Source organism: Patiria miniata, unplaced genomic scaffold (assembly GCF_015706575.1).
Source record: "Patiria miniata isolate m_02_andy unplaced genomic scaffold, ASM1570657v1 HiC_scaffold_11, whole genome shotgun sequence".
Taxonomy (NCBI): Eukaryota; Metazoa; Echinodermata; class Asteroidea; order Valvatida; family Asterinidae; genus Patiria; species Patiria miniata.
The window spans coordinates 1,642,958-1,662,394 of NW_024037049.1; the positions used below are offsets into that span (position 1 = coordinate 1,642,958).

General features: G+C 39.2%; 1 protein-coding gene across 1 annotated transcript; it reads right to left on the reverse strand.

Annotated features, from left to right (window-relative positions):
• Positions 1–6,243: 6,243 nt before the first annotated feature.
• LOC119741570 lies at positions 6,244–15,781 on the reverse strand. The gene is made up of 7 exons (XM_038217378.1): positions 15,657–15,781; positions 11,598–11,822; positions 11,167–11,301; positions 9,348–9,560; positions 9,177–9,238; positions 7,612–7,797; positions 6,244–6,390 (listed from the first exon to the last, which is right to left on the reverse strand). Exons 2-7 carry the CDS (start codon positions 11,820–11,822, stop codon positions 6,360–6,362), a joined length of 852 nt encoding a protein of 283 aa, XP_038073306.1. The 5' UTR covers positions 15,657–15,781; the 3' UTR covers positions 6,244–6,359.
• Between the last annotated feature and the right edge of the window lie 3,656 nt (positions 15,782–19,437).

The window sequence follows — 19,437 nt, forward strand, 5'->3', positions numbered from 1 at the left end:
TGAACATGTAACTAGCACAGCTAATCTAGCCATATTCTAGTGCCAAAATAACAACACGTTCACACAACCGCCTTAAGGGGTATCACTTTTTTTTTATTTCTAGAGGTCATTCAAGGTCAGTGAAGAAAACTGAGAGAATATCTTTATGGGGTACTGATTTTGTACCCCACAAAGGCATTGTACCCCATATGGGTATGATGGAGTTGACAAAGTACCCCATATCTAGCCCTGCGTGAGAGCACACCCACACACAAACACAAAAAGAAGACATCGACAGTGTTCCTTATTCTACAGACCAAGGGTTTTCTGATCAGAACACTTCACTTCATCTATAGACCACAAAATATAATCTATCAATTCTAAGAAAAACAGTTCCTACATAATCAGGTTCAGTTAATCTCATCTAATCTACAGCCCAAACTAAGTGAAGAAAACACCCTGGAAAATCTTACACACACAGAAAAATAATTAAGTACATAAATTCATTCATCTCTTCCGTCAAATCCAGCTAATCATGAAATAACCCATATCTTGACTTTCCACAACAGATTTTATTGCAACGCACAAATAATCAATTAGACTCTTTCTTTGCACTGTTAAAAAGGAACATTTCTCTGTCATTCTAACTTAAACTTGAAACGCTACTTGAAACAAAATAACAAACGCATTTTACTTTCATCAGTTTAAAAAGTAATTGAACATCCTAATAAAAACCCTAAAATAAATTTCTAGTTATACAGTACACTAAAACTGATGAACAAACTTTCAAAGAGACCTAAACAAGAACAACTTTGGTTAAACTTACTAAGTCTACGGCAGACCAAGTCTCTCAAGGCAGAAAACAAATGAATGAAGGAGCAAAGAAAATGTGATGTGCTCACTCCACTGCCAGTCTGAAAATTGAAGGGCTATTTGGAAAAGGCATGGTCTTCAGGAAAATAATTAGGTTGCCCGGGTCAAATTCGCATACAATGTAAAGGGAATGGCAAGGCCAAGATCATAGGGGCACTTTTGAACTCTTAAAAACAATGATGGAGTATTAAAGGGGTGTCACTCCTGTACAAAAACAACAACTAACTAGAAATCTATGTCTGTTTGCAACAGAACATAGGGCTTTTCCGCATTATGATTTGTTTTTATCAGTTATATGCCCCTGACTATGCATGAACATAAAATCTGTCAAAGTTAGCCGAAAATCGGCTAAAACGGTCACTGTGGATAGGATTTGACCTCGGCAACACGTGCGCCGCAGGCTGACTGACATACGATATGTACAACGTACGTGCATGTATATGTACATTGTGGACGTCCTGTGCATGTTTTAAAGCAGAGGTGTTGTCAACCTGAAGTTTTAAGCGTGGGCAGGGCATGTCCGAGTTCGCTTATTGCCTCGAAGCTTTGAAATGTTTTAGACCTACCCTTAAATAGACAATTAAAGTAAAAACTAATATAAAAACTGCCATGGTTGATTTTTTATGAATTTTCAAAAGAAAACGGGTCTTTTCATTATAACTTCGGGTCTGATGATGTCATACGCCTAAAACTTCGCACACGTCTTAAGGGGGTCTAGGTCATCATATACACCAATATTTAGGCGATTCAGACAAACTTCGCCACAGACATCTATTCAAAATACATTTTTGAAATTGTTCAACCTGTTGCCAGAGGGCGCTCGAAGAATGCATGACGTCATCGGTAGATGATTTGAAGAACACTATCAGCCAAGAAACTAACACCGCTAAAAGCAAGTTCATATCTATTACCACTTTTAAATAATAAGCCACTTCCGGTTTTGGCCTTTTTTTTCGACCGGAAGCAAGGGTCACGTGATTTCACACACACTGAATGAAATAAAGAGCTTAACCTACTCTACCACTTGCCGGCAACAGAATGCTACGGACGCGTACGGTTGATTTCTTATGCATTTTTAAATATTAAAAGTGTCACAATTTAATTGCCCATAAATAAACTCCGGATGACATCATCATGACGTCATCATTACACAATGTTGTTTGAATTTAGGTGTTTGCTTGGACAAAGATTTGTGTAAATGAATTACTGGCAAAGAGTCAAAAATGCCCTTTGAAAATTGAGTTTTTTTCTTTTTTTATTTCTGTGTACAAAGTCTATGGGAATAATTCAATATTCAAAAATCTATCATAAATTAGTCGATGACGTCATCATGACGTCGCTCGTCCGCATACAACTATGCTGTATGGACTATGCCTATGCAAACTTTGAACGATATGCAACAAAGTTTAATGGCAAAAGTGGCGTGTAGAATAAACGTGTACAAAGTCTATGGGCTTTTGGGGAAAAAGAAGAGGAAGAAGAAAGAAACTAGATGTGGTTGTAACTGAACAACCACAGAGCTGTTCCCAACTTGTTTTTGGCTGTCTGTTTGATAGTACAAAATAATGTAAAGATTTTCAAAAAGCTCTAACTGTTAAAATGGAGATTAGTATCTTACATATTTGCATTTCCGGTAAAGACCGGGAGTAAGGGTCACATGACCTTGGCATACACTTGTTTATTTATAGCTCTTTCCTGTGTAGATATTTACCAAGTTTGGGATCAATCGGGTGAATAGTTTTAAAGTTAAGGGACTATAAAGATTGCTTCATTATATATTCATGTCATCATAATATGTAAACATTAAACTGGTCATTAATAATAATGCTACATATTTATCCTATAATGTTGCTTAATACTAATATATGGTGTCGACCCAATCAAATTTCTAATTCATTAGATATGCTAATTTTGTATAAATGGTTATTTGACAGAAAAACTGCAAATGTGCAAAAGAAATGATACATTTGTTTACAAAAGCTTTAATTTTTCCAAACAAACCCTTGCATAATGGGACAGGTTGGCTGGTGTACTGAGGTGTCGATGTTCACTGGGAATTGGATTTTGTCGTTGGATGCAACCTGGTTTTGCTTGAAATTTACGAATGTATTTTGATATTGTGTTTAAGTGGATATAGATTGTTTATATTGTAATTTGAATATTAATTAAGGCAATACTATAAAATCTCCATGTGACGTGTTGTTAATGTTAGTGTTTATAGTGTATTTCGAGTAATTCTTGGTAATTTGGCAGATTTTTGATAAATCTGACAGATTTGTGAAGTGCATTTAGCAGAATTTAGTCATGACTTTACGGTCAACCTGATTTGATTAGCTTTGTTTAACAACGGCAAACGCTTTGCCTTAGCAGCCACATGACTGGTTGTGGTAAATTTATGACCAAGTGGGTTGGGTAGATCGTAAGAAATATTTGCAGTGCAGAGAAAAGGGACGGATGATGCAATACATGATGAACACATGTGGTGATTTTATTCATAGAATTATTACAATTTTTACAATAACTGAACCGTTTCTTACAGATTGTTGGGTAATTATACATACTAGTTGATAATAGATTACAAATGAAGGGAGAACGTATGGGTATTAGCTGATTTGGAAAATCAGATATTGATCAGAATGACAGTCTGCATCGTTGTTTGTAAATCATGATGACAACTTTTTTGTATAAATACTCTTAGGCCAAAAAAAAAAAGTATTCGGTCTCTGGTCAGTGCGCGTGTTCGATTTTAATCATGTGCGTAAACCTTTCTTTTTTTCCGCGGTAGCTCCAACAGCGCTTTCTATTGCCGCCCCTCCTCTTTTTTTTTTTACCAAAGAGCACCAAAGAATGGGAAATTGCACCAAGGCAAATGATTGAAAGCACCGAGGCAAATTATGTAGGACACCAATGTATATGAGGTCACCCAATAAGCAAAATAGTACCCCACCTTGTCTGTACAATCCAAGGTTAAAGAAAGAAAAAAAAAAAAAAAAAGCCGCGTCCTTGTGTCAATTCTGGAACTTTGGTCTGACCAGAGACCGAATATTAATTTTTTTTGGCCTTATCTTGCACTTTAAAATCATTGAAATTTTGAAAAGATATTACAGAATGGTTTTAGAAATAATAAGTGATTGGAATGGTGTAGTAAAACAAGGCTGCAAAGGCCAGAATGGTGCATTGATGATGAAGGGAGGGCTAGTTTCAATATACACGAATCAGGTGTCATTATTTGTTTGTATAACTCTTGTTACAAACGCTTTTTTTGATTGGAGTGCCTATTGATTATTTCTCTTTAAATATGTTGAAATGTATGACCATTTGAAATGAGAATTATTTAAAAAGACAGTTTGAACTTCATAAAACTACTTTTCATAGAAACGTTTGAAGCCAGTTCTGTCACAGGTTTGGTAAGGCTAAGCAATAACTGATTAATTGAATTTTAATACAATGGAATGTTTGTGTAATTAAAGCACAAATTAGTTGAAAATTACAGGCACTTCATAATGAACCACGAAAAAGTTATATAATGTTTAGTTGGATTAAAAATGAGATTGTTTATCAGGAAATTTGAATGATATAGACTGCTGAGTCTTGAACAAACTGCAGTAGAATGTTATTGTAATTGACATTGAATTTAGAGGGATTTTAATATCTAGGAGAACAAAAAAAGTAGTGAGGATTAAAAACTTGTGAGCACTGGATTAGTCTACTGGTACTGCATCAATTACAGCACTTTGTATGGTATATTTGCAGTGTTGTGAAGTACCAAATCACCCCCTCCCCCCATAAAAATAAGAAGTTTCAATCCCACCTTGTTCAAATTTGCTCATATTTAGCGTATGAAATTTTCAGTTTTTGGGTTGTTGTCCAAAGTGTTTTTGCTCTACCACCTGTGAGATACAGTACCATCACCATATGGCCCAAACCTTACGCCATCCTAGAACTGCCCCCGCCCCTATGCCAACCCCCTACACACACCCATCCCATCCTCACCTCATTACCTAGACATCCCAACTCTACTCAAAGTCCAATCCCTATCTTCTTTCCCCCCTCCCCTGATTCGTAGTGTCTGCTACCTCAACCCCTATTTTCTTTATCTTCCGCCATCCGTCCTTACCCACCCCTACACATCTCCCCCAACCTGTATTCGAATCCCTAAATCTTGTCTACCTCATTCCCGCTACCCATACATCCTGAACCAATCCCGACCCGTACTCCCATCCCTATATACATGTACTTCCACCTCTCCCTTACCCAACCCGTACATCCACCTGTATACACCCCCAACCCAATTTGTACTCAAATCCCTATATCTCCCCCTCCCTGACCCCCTTGTATCCCAACCCCTACACTCATGCCCATCTTTCCCTATCTGTCTCTCCGTACCTGTCCCCACCCCACTCCTACAAATGCCCACCCCACCTAAACCCAGTATTCTAACCCCTATACCCCAACCTACCCCACTCCATCCCACCCCATCGTAGGTTCCCTACTCATCCTTACCATCCCACCAACCCAACCCTAACTCCAACCTCTATCCGCCACCCCACCCCACGCCTACCCGTTCCCTTGTCCAACTTGACAAACTAAAAGATCAAATGAGAACGTCATGTACATCCCCAAAATGCGTAGTGTACATGATATATTGGTACACATACCTGTACATGTTATACCGGTATACATACACGTAAATATTATACCAGTATACATGTACATGTGGAATACACTTTCAACATTCAATCCATCTATTTTCTTTATGTTCTACAAATATGGACATGAATTCAAAATGTCTGTGCCCAGGACGGCTTCAAAGTGTTTCGGCATGGATATTGACGAGTTAGCGCTCTAGTAATTTAATATAGCTCTATGATAAATACAACTTTTGAACTATTAAACAGTTAAAACGGTAACTCTTTAAAAGTGAATATACTATACAGTTATTTAAAGGGAAAATACAACATTTGCAAACATCAAAAAATAAAACTACCAAATCATTTTGAAATACCTTGCTGGACTGTTAGTGAATGACAGTGTAAAGCATCCTGTAAAATCATGGCACCTGGTATACTGTCATTTTCAAGAACAGTGGTATTTTTGTATCAATTTCCAACGCTGATCGGCCGATCAGCGTTGGAAAAAACTGGCTTTTTTCAAATACTGGCCCCAGTTGACCATCGCACTTGTTTGCAATCGATTACACACCTATGAACGGGTACGGGCCAGCTAGACTGGTTCCCTGACCTTACAATTCCCCAATATATGTAAACTGCTCTGTTTCTTCTTAAATGGAGTCAGGGAACCAGACTACAGGAAAATGATTGTTTTTCTTGGTTTTTATAGCATTTTCGAACCCAAAACCTCAAAAAAGTCAGTGTAACTATATTTGCTATATATTTCCAACCCCCCAATTCCATTCATTTCTGAAAATTACAGCAAAAGCAAATGATGTATATTCCCTTTAAGTATGGAACTGTTGAAACAGTTGTGAACAGCACAAAGAAGTTGATCTACTTTGGGGATTCGTCATTGTTGTCAGAGCTGAAATGTAAAGAAAGAAAATGAAAGTAAATATATGATTAGGAAGAGTATGTTGGCACAGTGCCAGCCATATGTTGCTGGACCAGCACTTCCCAAGCCCATGGTGAATGTTGTCTCTCATTGTGCGGTTTTTGGTGCAGCTGGAGATTTGCAAGGTGTATGGTACAGGAGGAGATAACAACATTGACCATGGGAGAAGGGGAGTGGGAGACTGGGGCAGGGTATGATTATTGTCAGGTGGTCCAATCATTTAGGACAACATTGTAGCTACGTGTACAAAACATTGGTCAAATTAAAGTGTGTTTATTGGACTTGTGTGAATGTTTGCTGCATAGTTGACATTCACAAATAATAAAGCACAAAAGCATGAATAGTGTGGATAAGGAAATTTTAAAGAGGAAAAAGTCTGCACAAGGAATTTTATGTGGAATGTGTATGGAGTTACAGTACAGTGTAGGAACAAAGGAAAACAAATGTGATGTGTCCACAGGGATATGAAAATTAGAACATGTGATTGTGTTCATGTGAAGTGTATAGAAAATGTATATTTGTACCCAATGAAGAATATGAAACAATTGATGTAAAAACTTAGACTTTTTGCATTCTGCAGAAATTGTATTGTGTACAAAGTGAATGGGGTAATGCTTAATGAGAGGAACAAATGAGAGATATTTGAAGTGTTGTGTGATAAGGTGTTTTACAGTAATGTGTCATCTTGCTTGCGTGGCAATTGTACACAGGTTGCTGTGCACGCATTGTCAATGGAAACTTTGAGGGTTGCAAGTCATCATGCGGTCATTTTAAAATGCGACTGCATCTAGCAATGTGTGCTCTTTTTGCTTTATGAACAAAATGGTGCATATTACTGTGAAACACCTTCTTGACTGTCTATGACTAGCATTTGAAATATTTGAAAGTGGCTTGTATTGTTTGAAATATGTGAAAATGCTTTAGAATTAGTGTGTCTGTCATCAGGGCAGGGACCACATTGCTGATATGAGCATTTGATTGGGTTCAATACTAGCCATTTAGCCATGTTATGGCCATTGAAACTTGTGCGTGGAAAGGGGAAATTTTATTTAAGTGTGTAGTGGAAGGGCACAAGCAACATAGTGGTAGTAGGGCCTGAACCCATGTATTGTTGTCCAAGAGTCAAACACCCTAACTTCTTCAAACACCCTAACTTCATTAATAATAGTTGTCACGACTGTGTTGTTTTACCTGTCACATGTCTTAGCCATGGAGGTGATGGTGTTTTTGCCTGTGACAGTCTGCAGCTCAATGTTGACAGTCAAGGGCAGATGTTGATGAGCTTCAGCAGGTTGCTGAATGGCAAGGGTGTTACAGAGTAGCTCAGCTGTGCTATAATACTCGATGTCAAGGTCATCAAGGAAAGTGATGTTGTTACTGAAGACAGAGATATGTGGAGAATACATTAGTTACTATAGGCAGTAGTTTACATTTGTAACACGGTTCTATAGGTAGAGAGTTAATATTGGTGACACAAAGTATTAGAAGTAGACAAAGTAGTTTGTCAACTGTTAATATATTTTGTACCTATATTGAGTATATGCCTTCAAACAAAGTTATAGATGTATTTGTTTTATTGTACCTAATAAACATTCATGTAGTTAATGTTCCTAATCCAATTGTTTGTTCTCATGAAAATGCTGATTACATGGATAAGTATGTATGTGTGTTAGTATCATTTTATGCATATGGGGTGATGTTAGTTTGTGCATACTACAGATGTGTGACAATTTGATCATTGTATTATGAAGGGAATGTGTAGTAAAGTGTTGCATAAACCTATGTGTTAGTCTACTATGTAAGCATGTGTGAAGAATTGTGTGTGTGGGTGGTAGATGACAAAAATAGCGGCTGGGATGTGATGAAGAATGGAACAGTGAGAATGTGGTTGATGATTGTGAATATGTATTTGGTAAACTGAAAAAAATATACAAAGTGTCCCAAAAATTGCATACATAAATTTGTAGCTACTTTATCACTGTGCTTTGACATGTGTGAATGGAAATTAAAATATAGAAAATAGTATTTAGTTCATAAACATCCACCCACATAGTGATGAGTTACACTCATTTAATGATGTGTTTGCAATGAATGTTACGATGGGTTAAGGTGATGGTATGTACATGAACGTTTATAGTATATGTAGTATGTGGACATGACAGTACAACATGTAAAAGGTACTGATTACGTTTGAGTAAAAATGAAAACAAATGCTATAAACAGTGTATTTTGGAGTACAGTGTATAAAATATATTTTAGAATTAAAACAAATTGTTTTGCAGATGTGGAAACCAGTATGATGACATGAAAGTATGGCTGGGCAGTTGTTTTTAGGATGCTGTATGTACAAATTTCTGTCATCAGCCAAGGAGGGAGGAAACCCTCCCCCATGCTGTGACATCCAAAAAGTTATAGCAATTACATGTACAGTAATAATAAGATGGTGACATTGTGTATGTGTTTTAATGTGTATATGTTGAGTGTTATGTATGGGACACTGGCTAGAAAGTATATTGTATTTGTTTGCAACAATTGCAAAATGGATATAATACAAATTTGATGGATGCGAACACACCACCCCCCCCCCAAGTACTTTCAGAATTTATTGTTAGTCATATTTGTATAACAGTTGAATGGCATGCAAATTTATGAGTGCATTTAGAGACAAATGTAATAGAGTGGTATTGTTAGTGGCAAGCTGCTTATATATAGTTGCTTGTAGGATGATGAAACTGTAATGAAGTGTAAGGTATTACCTGTCCTCAATGAATGCAACAAACGTTACAGTTTTTGCTGTCGCTGCAGGTGCTTCTTCTGTCTGCATATAACAAACAACAGAAAGATTATTGAAAAGAGTATCTGGTTGTAAAGAAAATTTCTAAAAATATGTGTACAGTACATTGTATGTAAGTGCTGATAAAACTTACCAAAAATGTTGTTTCTTGTGTGGCTTTGAGCACTACTCTGTCTTGATAGGAATCGGTGAGAAGATTCTCGACAGTCACTTCAGTTCCACTTGGTGGAATTTGTACTTCTGAGTTGCGGCCCCACAGGTTTACTGTGATCTTCTTGTTGCGTGTGTTGTCAACGAGATCTAAACTCTGAAGTGAGTACGACGGCCCTTCTTTAACGGGTGAGACCTGTTTGTAGAGAGGAACGTTGAAGTGAGACTGATGTGGCAGCTATATTGTGATATAGAATGTGGTAATTTTATTTTGCGTTAAGCAATATGGAGTTGAAAGTATTTAGTTGTGTTAAAAGTGAGAAATAAGGATTTGTAGTATGTGGGGTTAGTAACCATACATGTAGTAATGAAAATATATGCCGTATGGGGATGGGAATAGGAGCAAAATGCTAGAAAACTGTGCATAAAACTCGAAATAAATTTCAAATAATGAGAAGTTATAGATACATGTACTGTACGTATGACTGCAGTGGAATTTGGGTGCTATAGTACTTTGACTGGTGAAGTACAACTAGCTGTGGGAGGTGATTCATAAAGCATTGTTATTTTCCGAGGCGAAGCCGACGGAAAATGGAATGCTGGATGGATCACTGAGGGATGCCAGTTTTACTGCACCATGAGATAAAGGAGTCAATATTTGTTTTATAACACCTCTCCTGCAGATTCTGCTTGATTTTAAGTCATAACTGATTAATTTTATTGAAATACATGTACATGTTCCATGGAAATGTATTTCAAATTTGAATACGAGAGTAGGTGAAAGTATAGTTGCCGCTGGTCTAAATTAAACCATCACAAAACGTTTCAACCCATCTCATATAGTGCCAGTGCTTACGACCAATAGGCAGACTTGTATGACTCGTGATTCGGATTCGGACTCGAATTTGACTTGAGTCACATTTTTAATGACTCAGAGTTGGACTTGAGTCACTTTGACTCGGACTCAGGGCTATGGATTCGGACTTGGACTTGAACTGAGTTGTGACTTGACGGAAATTACCGCACTGCACACGTGCAAACAAGTTAAGTTGATTGTTCCTTTACTGTGCAATACATGTACAGGGTGCTGGATGCGATGCGTGTGTGGCCGTGCCGGTTACTGATGAATTGATTAAAGAAATCAATGTACCGAAACGTGTATCGTGCCGTTTGCACGTAATACTGCATTGGTGCAAGATTGATAGGGTAATGTACCAGACTTTTGTTGTCAGATGCCTTGTCGTTGACACGTGTATTGCTGTCGCATCGTGATAATGCGTAACACGATATGAATACGGTCTGGTGATGTGCCTGTTTTGGTAACATTAAATGGTATATCAAAGGTGACTGTGAATCTCTGAATTCCCTAAAATGAACGTTTTTCAAATGCAGTGTTAGAGGCAACTCGTGACTCGGACTCGACCTGGAGGACTTGGGATTCGGAATTGGACACGAGAAATGTGACTCGGACTCGGACTTGGACTCGATGTTTCATGACTCAAATACAAGTCTGCCAATATGTAGAAAGCATACACCCACACCTGTTATGTAATTTGCACACAATACCAGTTGTCATTGCATAGTACTGTGGTTGCTACGGGTTTTATACTGTGGTTGTTACAGTCTTAGTACTTTGGTTGCTATGTGTATAGTAGTTTTTGCATGTTGTGTACAGTAAGATAGCAACAATAGTGAGTGATATGTGAGTCGCTCTCGGTCAATGAAGATACAGAATGTGTGGGTGAGGTGATATGATGGTGTTTATTAGGCCTAAAGGATGTACTAATGCAATTGTAACTTACAGCTTCAATGACACCGCGCATACTGACTCGGGTGTCCTTGGGAAGGGCTACTGCCTCAGGAATGGTGACTTTCTTAGCGTGAAAGAAGCTGTCTTCCACTTCTTGTGCAATCGGAAAGGGTGCTGTATAAAAGATCTGAAAAACAAGATGAAAGATTTAGTAAAAGTGTGGATTTTGACATCTAAAATGTGTTGTTCTATGCTATATGGCAGAAGGTTATGGTGAAAGCTAGCAGTGTGATATAATTAGTAAGACAAGTGTAACAGTAATAGTGATAACAAGCTACATGTATGCATGTAACTTTGTGAAGGTGAGCAAATATTGTCAATGAAGGTAACAAGTGGGTAGTTTATTGTGTAAGATGGAGAGGGTCAGAGAATTGTACGAACATATTTCTGCCATTTAAAAAAAATGAAAAGTGTGGTACTTACCCTTGTTTTGTGGGTTAGTTTGAAGGCGTGTTTGTTAGTTGATTTTACGATGAACGCATTGCAGCCAACAAGCTTGTAGAACTTTCCTTGCTCCAGTTTGTGAGTTTGGTCCTCTGGTAGGAACAGTTCAAACAACTTGTTGTCACTCGTGACTACTTGGAGTGCATGGTCAAATTTCTTTGGGTAGGCATTTCTTGACAGAACTTTGATAGTGATGGTAGACATCTACAAGGAAAAGGTACTTTTATTGTTATAACAATGTTATGCTATACATTCTACAAAAATACGAAATGTGTTGAGTGTTTGGAATACTGAGAAGATGACAGTGGCATCACTTTTTACACAAAAGTTTATGAATAGGGATATATAGTATTATTTTCTATGCACAATACAGTTTCAGTAGTGCATTAATCAACCATGCCAGAAAAATTTAAGAAACATGTGGCATGAAAATTACTTGTAGAATTAGAAGGCTATGTAAGCCTTCTTGCATGGAGATTTTTTGGGGGTCAGCACAGTATGGGTTTTGGAAAGAAGTTTGATAGATGAAATATGTTTCAAACACAAATTCACCAAAATCATTGCCTTGGATGATCGTAGTAACATCATGCAATTTGATACATTTGCACACGTTTGCGAATCAAAATTTCAACATGAAATTTCACAAAAAATCAGACATCTGAAAAAGGCAGCACTTTCTGATTAGCCTATATAGAGGGTGAGTATGCTTGTAAAGCAAAAAAAACCTACAATTAAAAGTAAGTCTAAATGTGAAAATCAAAATTTGGCAAAGTCGACACGATTTTGTACATGTGGATGTGTGGCCTTAGCTCCATAAATGTGGCCTATTTACTGGACTGCCTCCGTAAACATAGGCCACACGTCCACATGTACAAAAATCGTGTCGACTTTGCCAAATTTTGATTTTTACATTTAGGCTTAGTTTGTAGGTTTTTTTTGCTTTAGAAGCATACTCACCCTCTTTATAGGCTAGTCAGAAAGTGCTGCCTCTTTCAGATGTCTAATTTTTGTGAAATTTCATGTTGAAATTTTGATACGCAAACGTGTAAAAATGAATCTGGAAATTTCACGAAAAATATACATCTGAAAAAGGCAGCACTTTCTGACTAGCCTATAAAGAGGGTACTCCTAGAACTAGGAGCCTCATAGATGTAGAAGCCCGCAAAATTGTCTGCAGCACAAAACACTAGTAAAGTACAAAAACGTCCATCAAAATGCAGACATTTCACACAGAACCGCTGCACAGTTTGCCCCTATACTCCGTACTTTACCTCTTGACATACTCACGTATCTTGGGCACAACTAACATAGGTGGATTCTGTCGGTTTTTAGGCCAAAATGATGAAAAATATGCCCTTTCCGCACTGAGCCAACCGAACACTTGAAACGTGCACGCATATGATCGAGCGCTGATTTTCGGTTCGCTCGGAGCGCGCCGCGGGGGGTACGGTACAGGCGAAATGATAGTATGTGCATGCGTACAAGTGCATGTACTGTACCCCCCCCCCCCCCCCCCCCCCCCCGGCGCGCTCCGAGCGAACCGAAAATCATCGCTCGATCACATGCGTGCACGTTTCAAGTGTTCGGTTGGCTCAGTGCGGAAAGGGCATATTTTTCAACATTTTGGCCTAAAACCCGACAGAATCCACCTATGTTAGTTGTGCCCAAGATACGTGAGTATGTCAAAAGGTAAAGTACGGAGTATAGGGGCAAACTGTGCAGCGGTTCTGTGCGAAATGTCTGCATTTTGATGGACGTTTTTGTACTTTATTAGTCAGGTTAGTGTTTTGTGCTGCAGACAATTTTGCGGGCTTCTACATCTATGAGGCTCCGCTCATGCGGAGCCTCATAGTTCTAGGAGTATAAAGAGGGTGAGTATGCTTCTAAAGCAAAAAAACCCTACAAACTAAGCCTAAATGTGAAAATCAAAATTTGGCAAAGTCGACACGATTTTTGTACATGTGGACGTGTGGCCTATGTTTACGGAGGCAGTCCAGTAAATAGGCCACATTTATGGGGCTAGTGTGGCCTATGTAGTAGTATGTTTACGGAGGCAGTCCAGTAAATAGGTCAATATCATGTTTATTATAGGGCTAGGCCGCGGTTAGCCCAGGTTGGACGAAGTCTTCATTGCAATACGACTAACGTCCAGGACAAGACTTTTCTACATGAAACCATCCCAACATTTTTACCAGAGTTTTGTTATGTTTTACCTCGTTATAGAAGCTTATTTCACGCCTACAAACTCTATGTATCCTTATCTATTGGCCACTGGGTTCAGGAATTCCATATGCGATGCTGACTGACGTTAATCAGGAAAATAAACTCAAAAGCAACGTTAAACTTGTACGTGTTTGTAGTCTCTTTTCATCAGTTTATTCCCAGAGTCGTACGTCATGCATCATGTACAATGTACATGTACAAATGTACGTGCGTACGATCCGAAAGCGCGCACGCACGCTAGCGCCCTCATTTGTTTAGTTTTGGTTGGAACCGTGACGTCACTCCAGCCAACCGATGTCACGAAAACGCTCAACCAATGACCAAAGCCGAAACGTGTTTCTGGTAACTGGCGCGTAAACACGCTCGGTCATTGGATTAGCGACCGCGCCTTCAAGTAAGTGCGCGTGCGTATGAGGGTGGTTACTAAGCAAATCGCGCGTGCGCACTGCATATTCATGCGGCATAGTCTGTCCCTCGGACCTGATGTGATATGAGCGTCGAGAATAATTGTCCGGTCTAGGGAACCAGACTACACGCTGCACAGACGTTCATGGTATGATGTACGACTAGAATAGACTCGGCGGTGAGAAACTGATGAAAAGAGACTAAACACGTACAAGTTTAACGATGCTTTTGAGTTTATTTTCCTGATTGACGTCAGTCAGCATCGCATATGGAATTCCTGAACCTAGCGTACTAACAGATAAGGACACATAAAATACTACGACGTAAAATTAGCTTCTCCAACAAGGTAAAAATATTGAAATTATTGGTAAGAAATGTTTTCGTTCGGTTGTGAGCACATGTGTAGTCAGGACTCCCTCCGTAACGTAGGGAGGAAAGGGAGTCCACCAGGGCTAGGCCTAGCCCGACTGCGTCTGGCCGTACAGTACTATCGCAAGCTCTGTAGTACGGCCAGACGCCCGATGCTTCCAAAAAGACTGAATTTTTTGGCCGCCGATGTAGCGATTTTGCTACATCTTTCGATCGCGATTATCTTTTCATCCAGGACACAAATTTCCAAAGTTAAGGTTCGTAGTCGTAGAGCAACTCATACCTTTTCGAAAAAAACGTTCTTTGGTCTCAATATTTTCATCCATCTGGCCACAAGACGAATTTCAGTCATCAGATTCCACAAATATCGTCCCCCATGCGATCCCCCATGCGATTTCAAAATGGCGGCCGCGCTGTAATGTAGGCATTAGGCGAGCGCGCTTGGGTAAGATAATGAATATGCATCATAGTTTATGACGTATGTCGGACACTCAGCGCGGCTGGCCATACAAACACGAGGTCATGAACTAAATAATGCATATTCATTATCTTGCCCAAGCGCGCTCGCATAATGCATACATTACAGCGCGGCCGCCATTTTGAAATCGCATGGGGGATCGCATGGGGGACGATATTTGTGGAATCTGATGACTGAAATTCGTCTTGTGGCCAGATGGATGAAAATATTGAGACCAAAGAACGTTTTTTTCGAAAAGGTATGAGTTGCTCTACGACTACGAACCTTAACTTTGGAAATTTGTGTCCTGGATGAAAAGATAATCGCGATCGAAAGATGTAGCAAAATCGCTACATCGGCGGCCAAAAAAATTCAGTCTTTTTGGAAGCATCGGGCGTCTGGCCGTACTACAGAGCTTGCGATAGTACTGTACGGCCAGACGCAGTCGGGCTAGGCTAGGCCGCGGTATGCTCCGCAGAGGTTCAGCGCAGCATACCGCGGCCACACTAGTGGGGCTAGGTAAGATTTGGAGCCAAGTTATCGCCTTTTTAGCAAATGTCCCAATGTCTGGTGTTGATATTTACCTTTTATGATGTTGTGGATTGCTGTACTGCTGATGTCCAGAGTGCAGTGAGAGATCTAGACTAGACAAAACGCTTGGAGTACGTATATCACCACTAGTCTGGTTCCCTAACCGCATTGTAGTTTGGACTTAATGCAATGGTGCGGGGAACAGTCTAGTAGTCGTACCGAAACACAGAAAACAGAGGCCGATTGCGATTGAGGGCGCTATTTGTAATTATTGTGTTCTTTTTTTCTACTGGCAACATAACAATACATCCAATTGATGTCCATATACACTGTCTGGTATATGGGAGATCAATGATAAAATCATCGAAAAAACGAGATCGATGGTTGTTTTTTTTAATATAAATTTATGATGGTGGTGTTTGTACAGTGCGCCCTCTATTTCAACAAGTGCATTGACCTCTCGAAGCAGTTGACAAAATAATAGTATGGTTCCAATAGTGCGATGGAATGTGATTCGTTTTAACAATGTGAAGGTTTGGGAATGTTGTGCCCATTCTTGAAAATCACGCATTCTCGAGAATGGGCATGCACATTCTTGAGAATGTGCAACTGGATCCTTGCTCAATCTTGGCAAAAAATAACTCTTCCAGATTGAGCGCACATTCTCGAGAATGCGCGACAAGATAACGGTCTTGTTGATGCCGAGCACCGGCTGCGCTTGGCAAGTCTAGCTGAATCCTCGTTCACTGATTCTCAATAATTATACTGTTGCAACGCAAGGCGCTGAAAAGTAGAGTGGATATGATAAGTAAAGGCGTATTAATATGGGGGGGGACCGGGAAAATATAAGAGACATAATAATACTAGTGCAAAGAATTCTGATTTTTGGGATAATAAAAGCGGTGGGGGGGGGGACGTAAGAATGAAGAATGTGAAGAATGAGAATGAATACTGCGACATCCCATAGTGCTAATGCTATTTCCCATTTAAATTGCCACCAATTTATTGTTCACATCCCACCATAACGTCGCAGAGCTGGATTCTATCTAGTCAAAAGAGCAATTTTGGCAGCTTCTGGACATCGTTTTTTTTTCGTGGCACGCATATGATACATGCAGGGACTTGTAACTTGTCTAGCCTAAACAAAGCACTTCCCAGACTAGTTCCCAGTCCTCCGTTATTACAAAACTTCCCATAGTGGGCAGAAAAAAGCAATAATAACAGGTTTAATTTGATTCAAATTATCGTAGTTATACGAGTACAGAAGCATAGCACATTTTCTTTCCTCTTTATATGAATTGTTTCCCTTTTAACCGCTATACAATTCATTTAACATAATTATGTCGTGCAATGTTTGTTAAGATTGGGCAAAATTCATAAATTGTGCACGTGATATTCCCACCCAATCTTAAGAATGAGCGCTCATTCTTAAGAACGCGTGCTCGTTCTTAAGAATGGGCGCTCATTCTTAAGAATGCGCGCCCATTCTCGAGAATGTGCATGCCCATTCTCGAGAATGCGTGATTTTCAAGAATGGGCACAACAGGAACAAGATGCATGTGCATGTGCACGCATTGTTTTTATTTGCAGGTACGCGTACGGAGTGCGTGTTTGTTTGTGTAAATATATGAATGAACAGGATTTGCTTTCGTGGGATTTTCTTATTATTTTGTAGTATAAATGAAGCAGTAAACTATTAGATATTGCTAGTATGTCGATAAAGAAGGCTCTGAGGTTTTCTTTGAGACGTATAAAAGTTTTTTGTCACTTATCAGCTACTCACTTTGGTCATGTAGACCTAGTTCATGTTGCACGTTGATTGGTCAGTTGGTTGTTAAGTCATGTATGTTTGTGTTGTTCGTATTTGTATTTAGTCAGTGTACATATCATTTGGTGCATAATACTTGTTGAGGGCTGCATTTAGGGTTACAGTGTTCTAATGATGGAGTTTATTCTAGCTCCATGACCTGATGTATATGAAGTCGCAAATATATGGATTTTGATGCATGTGTTATATGTGGGAAAGAATGTTGCATCCTGACACTTCAGCATGTCAGTGGTTGTGTAGAGAGTTTATGGAGAGTTAAGAAAATGTAGTTTTGATTTCTTAACAAAAGTGGAAATGTTTCTAACTCAGTGCCAGATTCATGTCTTATCATTTTTGCAATGAGTGTCATTCATTGAGAATATTATTATTACGTGAAAGAAAAACTGGTGTCACAGTGCAACATCGTTATGTGTTAGCTGGAGTTACCCAGCCCTGAGTTTTATCATTGGGTTGTCTATTAGGCAACCCAATGATAAAACTCGGGGCTGGGTAACTCCAGCTAGTTATGTGTTAAGTAATGATTAAAATCACTAAGTGCACGTAGTATGCGGCAGATTTGACATGTTGGACATTTGTTAGCGTGGTTAGAAATAGCTGATATACATTTTGTTTACACGTGTTGAAAATCACATTGAAAGTGACACATTAAAATCTGGTCGGGAACATTAAAGGGAATATACAAGTACAACATTTGTAAACATCGGAAACAAAACTACCATTTTTTAATGAAATACGTTAGTCCGAATAAAAAAAATATTTTTCTCAACTGGATTTTTGAAAAAAAAGGAGAAAGAGGGGCTTTTTATTTTTATTTTTAATTTTTTTCAAGATGGCTGCCATTTGAAAATTTGCTGCAACTGTTGGTGTTTCCACTGTCCAAAGACACTTTTAAAATGAAAGACAAGTTGGACAAGAGAACTGAACATATTTACAGTGTACAAAGTGACCAACAGAGTCTATACTAAAAACTTTGACTCGCATATTTCACAAGTTTTTATTTTCCGATGAATTTGTGGACTTTTTTGGTGTTTTTAACTGCACTTTTGAAAAATAGAAAATAATAAAAAAAATCCAGGCTTCTAAAAAGGAAGCGAGTGGGGACGAGAAACGGGGGAACCAGAGTACTTGAACATTTGTATTTTTCTTGGTTTTCTTGCATATGCCAATGATGTACAATGTACATTCCGTTTAAGCTTACTACATCTATAAACAGGCATGCAACCAGGAATTTAGAAAAACAAAATGAGCCAACTCCAAGCCCCATATTTTTGTAAGTGTTTGTTATTTATGATTGTTTCAACTTTTTTTCTACAGAAAACTACCAAAGAGCCATCATGAAAGTGAAGAAGGAGTTGAGGTGTGTGCGAGGCCTGAAGAAGGGGAGGAGTTCTCCATTTCCCTTGTCTGTCCGTGGTGTGTCTCATTTCATTTCCCAATCATCCATCCAATCATTTCATTCCATCCCGTCCGTGTGTTTTGTTAATTCATCATCACTCACTTCATTATCCTCTGTATGCGGGGCTCACCAGGCCGCTAATCCTGGCAGAATTACGGAATGCGGGGCTCACCAGGCCGCTAATCCTGGCAGAATGAATGAATGCGGGGCTCACCAGGCCGCTAATCCTGGCAGAATGAATGAATGCGGGGCTCACCAGGCCGCTAATCCTGGCAGAATGAATGAATGCGGGGCTCACCAGGCCGCTAATCCTGGCAGAATGAATGAATGCGGGGCTCACCAGGCCGCTAATCCTGGCAGAATGAATGAATGCGGGGCTCACCAGGCCGCTAATCCTGGCAGAATGAATGAATGCGGGGCTCACCAGGCCGCTAATCCTGGCAGAATGAATGAATGCGGGGCTCACCAGGCCGCTAATCCTGGCAGAATGAATGAATGCGGGGCTCACCAGGCCGCTAATCCTGGCAGAATGAATGAACATTATGATAACAATTATAAGACATATAGTAAATGTATGATGAACGAATGCGGGGCTCACCAGGCCGCTAAT

What these genes read in the sequence shown, in the direction of transcription:
- LOC119741570 (XM_038217378.1), bottom strand. Translation starts at nt 11,822, where the DNA reads ATGTCTACCATCACTATCAAAGTTCTGTCAAGAAATGCCTACCCAAAG. An exon ending in TGCGCGGTGTCATTGAAGCT is followed by an intron (nt 9,561 to 11,166) that starts GTAAGTTACAAT and finishes CTCTACAAACAG; the next exon opens with GTCTCACCCGTTAAAGAAGG. An exon ending in ATGGCTAAGACATGTGACAG is followed by an intron (nt 6,391 to 7,611) that starts GTAAAACAACAC and finishes TTTACATTTCAG; the next exon opens with CTCTGACAACAATGACGAAT.